At 35.8% G+C, this 5655-nt stretch overlaps 1 protein-coding gene across 1 annotated transcript; it reads left to right on the forward strand.

Annotated features, from left to right (window-relative positions):
• Positions 1-885: 885 nt before the first annotated feature.
• On the forward strand, positions 886-2665 carry LOC149146126 (GDSL esterase/lipase At1g28590-like). The gene is made up of 5 exons (XM_089452669.1): positions 886-1138; positions 1240-1458; positions 1612-1760; positions 2050-2326; positions 2445-2665. The coding sequence occupies exons 1-5, from the start codon at positions 886-888 to the stop codon at positions 2663-2665; spliced, it is 1119 nt and encodes a 372-aa protein (XP_089308795.1).
• Positions 2666-5655: the final 2990 nt, after the last annotated feature.

The raw sequence follows: 5655 nt of genomic DNA on the forward strand, positions 1-5655 counted from the left end.
GTCGTTGGGCAGTTCCTAAAACACCAAGGATGGAAAGGTTCTATCATCTCTATGAGAATACGAACATCAAGGATGAAAATCACTTCCTCTTAGAGTGCCCCGCGTACAACCACATTAGATCTCAGTTTCAAAATCTTTGTTGCAACACTGAACTTCCTAGCCTTTTAGGTTGTCAAAATTATAGTGAGCTCGGGAGGCTTCTCTCCAAGCTTTTTGAGCATAGGAATAAAATCTTAAATCAAACTAAATAATTGGTTTCTTTAATTCTAATAGACCAAAGTTTGGTTTGAGTGGACCTTTCCCTCATCATCATCATGATACACATAATACCTTAATTTCTTATATATATAATTATAATTTATTTTTAAATACTTTTTAATTAAATTAAAAAACAATTAGGGAAAAAAACTTTACATCTATTTACATTATTATTAAAAATATTTTATACAACTAAATCTTTAATTAAATATATATATATATATAAAATAAAGGAAGAAAACAAGGGACTTCTATAAAACTAAATCAATTAAAAAATAATATATTTAATAAAAGAGTAAACAAGGTAACAAAAGCCCCATTGTAACCATTAACTACATTATTAATAAATATTTCACCGAAACGACAATCGCCAAACTGTGGCTCTCTAGTTATTAGTTAACCCAAAGCATTGCTCATCGACAACGTTAGTTAGTTATGAGTAGATGAACTCAACGAATACTTGAGTAGTGGAGTTATTGCGAAGCTTACTACACGGGTGGGACTACTTGAACGCGGGGACTGCCAGAAATTATATAAATTAGAGAACTGTTGTGCAATGAACCCTGAGCCTTCGTCTTGAATTTTGCTGATTTTATTCTTCACAGGATTACTTCCCGAGCTGCAGTAATGGAGTTCTTTAAGATTAATATTGTGATTTTTGCAGTGATGTCATTGTGGTCGCAGCTTTCCTGGACAGCTTATGCTGCTTGTTACAGTGCCATTTACAGCTTTGGAGATTCTCTTGCTGATACAGGGAATTTGTTAGCGTCAACACCTGCTGGTTCTAAACCATCATTCGGCAATCTACCGTACGGCGAAACATATTTTCACAAGCCAACGGGCCGGTTTTCGGACGGACGGCTAATTGTCGATTATATCGGTATATTTTCAAAGGCTTTTGAAAGAAAATTGCCAATGCTTTACATATTCTTGAGTGCTGACTTACATTATTTCTTTCGTTTTACCTTTGTATTTATACAGCACAAGCCTCCGGCATGCCGCTTTTAGCTCCGTATCTAAGTAACAATAATTCAATATTCGGGAACGGTGTTAACTTCGCAGTTGCCGGAGCCACGGCGTTGGATCCTTCTTTCTTCGCATCCAGGAAGATCGGGCCGCTTATGACTCCATTTTCTCTGGACGCGCAGATCCAGTGGTTTTTATCGCAAAGAGATAAATTTTGCGCAACATACCAGGGAGGTGTGTCTTCTGCTTTTTATAAAATAGTTACGCATCGCATTGTTTTATTTGTTCTTCATTCACTTCTTTGGCTTCTTAAGAACTTCTGGCTCCACTTCTTTGGCTTCTTAAGAATTTCTGGCTCTTTCTTTGATCTCGTCTTTAAATATGTAGACTGTAATAAGCATTTTTCAAATGCATTGTTTCTGATGGGAGAGATCGGTGGAAACGACTACAATGATGCATTCTTTCAACGACGGCCGATGCAAGAAGTCGAAACATTTGTCCCTTTTGTTGCTGATATAATCGCAAACTCACTCAAGGTAAGTGAATCTTTATCTCCATTCCATGGAAGCTAGGTTAAATTAACTTAAAGCAAAAGTAGTTAGTAATTATTTTAAGTCTTGAGTTTTCTTCACGATACTCTGCAAAAGCTACGCTAAATAAAATTAAAGAAATTAATAATTGTAACTTCTCGCTCAGGTAATCTTCTTGCTTTGCTTTTCTGCAGACATTGATTACAGTATTGTGAAAGCTGAGCTAAATTAACTTAAAGAAATTAATAATTCTAACTTCTCGCTCTGGCAATCTTCTTGCTTTGCTTTTCTGCAGACATTGATTACCGTAGGCGGTGCAAGGAAGATTTTAGTTCAGAACAACTTGCCCATCGGCTGTTCTACGGCGTATTTAACAGAATATGCGACAGGCCGTGGAGAACCAGTGGACAAAATGGGGTGTATGCCGAGGTTTAATACTTTCGCTCAAAAGGCAAACGATATTTTGAGGACGCGAGTTGCAGAATTGCAAGCTCAACATCCAGACGTTAAGTTCGTGTTTGCCGACACTTTCAAAGCGGCTCTCAGAATCTTACAGTCTCCTGAGTCCTTCGGTAAGCTAAAGAAAGGGGAAATAACTTTCGATATTCTCGTCGACTTTTCAAAAGTATAATTTTCTGACGGTTCTACTTCTATTGTCGTCTTTTTCACGAGTGGAAGTGAACTGTGCAGGACTGCAGAAGAATGTTTTACAGGCATGTTGTGGAATAGGTGGGAGGTACAATTACGATAGACGTACACCATGTGGCGTGGGAGGAGCGGTTTCGTGTGCAGATCCGCCACAGTATTTCAACTGGGATGGGGTTCATCTCACGGACACCGCTTACGGCAAGATAGCCAATTTATTTTTGGACGGGACCTTAGCTAGTCCACCCCTGAAAACGTTATGCTGACGGCCAGAAACGCCACCTAAATTAACCGGGCCAAATAGAGTCCACCAAGACTAAGCTATAGTGACTCCTTTTATCCACCAAGCTAAGCTATCTTTAGCTATCTTCCCGTTTGTAAGGCAACCAACCAAGCTATAAATTTTGAGGGGAGCTTTGATGGTCCCCTTTTTTCTATTTTGTTATAATGAAGTTATGAACGTTTAAATAGCAGCACAGCCAGAATGAGCGGAAATTTTTGTTAACTATTCATATTAATAATTAAATTTTAATTATTCATATTAATGATTAACTTAAATATTCTGTATAATACCACTTTCTATCTTATAAGTAAGTCTCACTCTCAACTCCTTTCCACATAAATTCTATACAACCTAATTGATCTAAGTCTCACTCTCAACCCCTTTCCGCATAAATTCTATACAACCTAATTGATCTACATTATCTTTCCCATCATTATTCCATAACAATGATGGTTAAAAAGTCAAAATATAATTAATACAAAGTAAAAGGGCATGCATAGATCCAAGTCCATGGTAAATGAGATTTATCCTCAAAATGATTAATATAGGATAATGGGCAAGAGGCCCTAAGCTCTTGAAAATTTATTTCATGGAAAATTATGATTAAAAGTGAATTATAAATATTTATTTTAATTTTATAATTTTGGTAAATTTAAATTTTAAATAGATAATATGTTTTATATTAATTATAATTTAAAATAATTTGTTTTATTATTGTTAAAAAAAATCAATTTCTGGGTAGGGTTTGTATACGATGGGCAAGAAGATTAACAACAAAGGAATTATCAAAAAATATTAAAGATTGGTTGGGTAAAAAATATAAGAGATTATGAACTAATTAGAGGTTTCAAATTTTTTCCAAAAGTTTGGATTTTACATGGTTTAAAACTTTAAGATCATTACATGTAAAGATAAGGTCATGAACATAAAGAACATCTATTTTGAGAAGGTTTCCTACTTTCTTGGTAAATATATTGGGATCATAATGACATCTAGAAAAGTTGGTGTTTAGAAAAATTGCAACTTTTGCTTGCAAATCTCTATCCAAGAATATATATTTAACATCACTATAGACCTCTCATTTATGTGAGGTGGCAAGTGCTAGAGCCAAGTGGATGGGATTCATTTTGGCAAGGAGGCTAAAGGTTTTAGACATAGATGTAGAAAATGGCACAATAATCCCCCAATCAATATTGCATACCCGAGGCACCTTCTTCTTTCGTTTCTGCTAGAGTTGTAGAGTCGGGCCTTAGAGACTACCTAAATAAAGTAGAGAAAGTAGGAAAAGGGAAGCCCTACCTATCATTTATCTCCCTCCTAGTTTACAAGAAAAAGGAGGAGATTATCGGAAAGAAGGAAGGGTCTATTCCCCTTATTTCATCAACCACTTTGAAATCACACCTTTCTTTCATAAAGTAACCAACCTCGAACACAATGTCGGAACCACAAGCCAAGCCAGAGTTACATGCATGAATGCAAGCACTGAGTTAAGCTTGTAGCCCAAGAGAATTTCATCAAATTTAACATATCACTTGATAAAAATCATTTCAATAAATTTGAAGAAGTTTATAACCTTTGATATCTTGAAAATATAAAAAAGAAATGCACTTGTCACTTTTACACTATAATGCTTTTTCCTTTTCTCATTAAGAATGTGAGCCCATGCTTTACTACCAAACACAAAAGTGGCTTACATTTAGTTTAGTTTTACTCCATGCTTCCTCTATTGTTATATTTTTTAAAACCTTTGTGGGAGTGCAAATTACTATGTAAATGACATAATTAAAAGCTTCTTCCTATAAATGAATTCTTTAAATTGGTTCATATAATTTTTCATTTCCTTTCATTTTTAATTATCTCTCTCAACAATACCATTTTTTCGTGGTGTATATGCAACAATATGTTGCATCTATATGCCCTCTCCATTGCAGTAAAATGTAAATTTGTTATATGCCCTATAGATTATTTTTTTACATGGGTCTTGTAGGCCACAAGCATGTCAAAATTTTCACTCTTAAAATTTTAAGAAATAAACCCAAGTGTGTCTAGAGAAGTCACTGATGTAAATCAAGACTTGCATCTTAAAAGCAAGGAGAAGAAAATAGACACAAATTACTATGAACAAGCTACAAAGGGGGTTGATATGTGCTAAGAGGAACTTGTTGAATGGTGTTGTCATTGATGTCAATGTTCATCTTTGAATGCTTTTAATATAATTCATTGGATTACAATAAGTAGACGCTGAAATGGACTAGAAGGAAGAGAAGGAAGCCCAAAATTGTAGAAGCCCCTATGTTGCTATCTTGATGCTCCAAATTTTATGAGTAAATTGAATGGGAAGAATAGTAAATTTGCAAGCAAGACCATCATAGGATGATAGTACTTGTCATATTATTTCTATCAATAAGTGGTATGCCACAAACCCATCATGGTTGAGGAGATATGCCTTCTCAAAGTTGAAGTCCCAAAGCTTAGTCAAGGTGCCCCAAATGAATTGAAAAAGTAGCTCTATGATTGGTTCAAGTTTGGCATTAAAAATTCATGATGTAGGTATTAAAATTGATGGAAATACTATGGGTCAGCCCCCTCACTTAGTATAAATAGAGAACTTGTGTTGGCTTCTTGGGGCTTGACCCAAGTTCAGAGTTAAGTTAACCAAACAAATCCCAGTACTACTGGTCCTTTTGGCAACAATATGCAGAGTGTGAACTGAGGTCTCACCGGAAGTAGTATGGGAGGGTGCTAAAACGAGGTTTCTGCACCCTAGAGATGTTGATGAGTTCAAGTGGTCTGCGATTTGACCCTGTGAGTAGGTCACTATGCGCACTTTCCCGTACCTCGCAGCCTGAAATGTTGCCTTCGCGCAACCCTACTCGGGGGCCGAACACTATTATTACCCAAGTCCTTACTAGTATTCCAATGTTAGTTGATTATTTTGGCCTACTTGCATGCTTTAAGTTATACTTAACAACA

This window comes from Pinus tabuliformis, chromosome X, assembly GCF_031772625.1.
Source record: "Pinus tabuliformis cultivar Carrire ecotype Pingquan chromosome X, CPIR1, whole genome shotgun sequence".
In the NCBI taxonomy this organism is placed as follows: Eukaryota; Viridiplantae; Streptophyta; class Pinopsida; order Pinales; family Pinaceae; genus Pinus; species Pinus tabuliformis.

Excerpts from the sequence above, each read along its gene's own strand:
- LOC149146126 (XM_089452669.1), top strand. The coding sequence starts at position 886 with ATGGAGTTCTTTAAGATTAATATTGTGATTTTTGCAGTGATGTCATTG. Across the intron at positions 1,459-1,611 it reads TTGCGCAACATACCAGGGAG|ACTGTAATAAGCATTTTTCA; the intron begins GTGTGTCTTCTG and ends TTAAATATGTAG. Across the intron at positions 2,327-2,444 it reads ACAGTCTCCTGAGTCCTTCG|GACTGCAGAAGAATGTTTTA; the intron begins GTAAGCTAAAGA and ends TGAACTGTGCAG.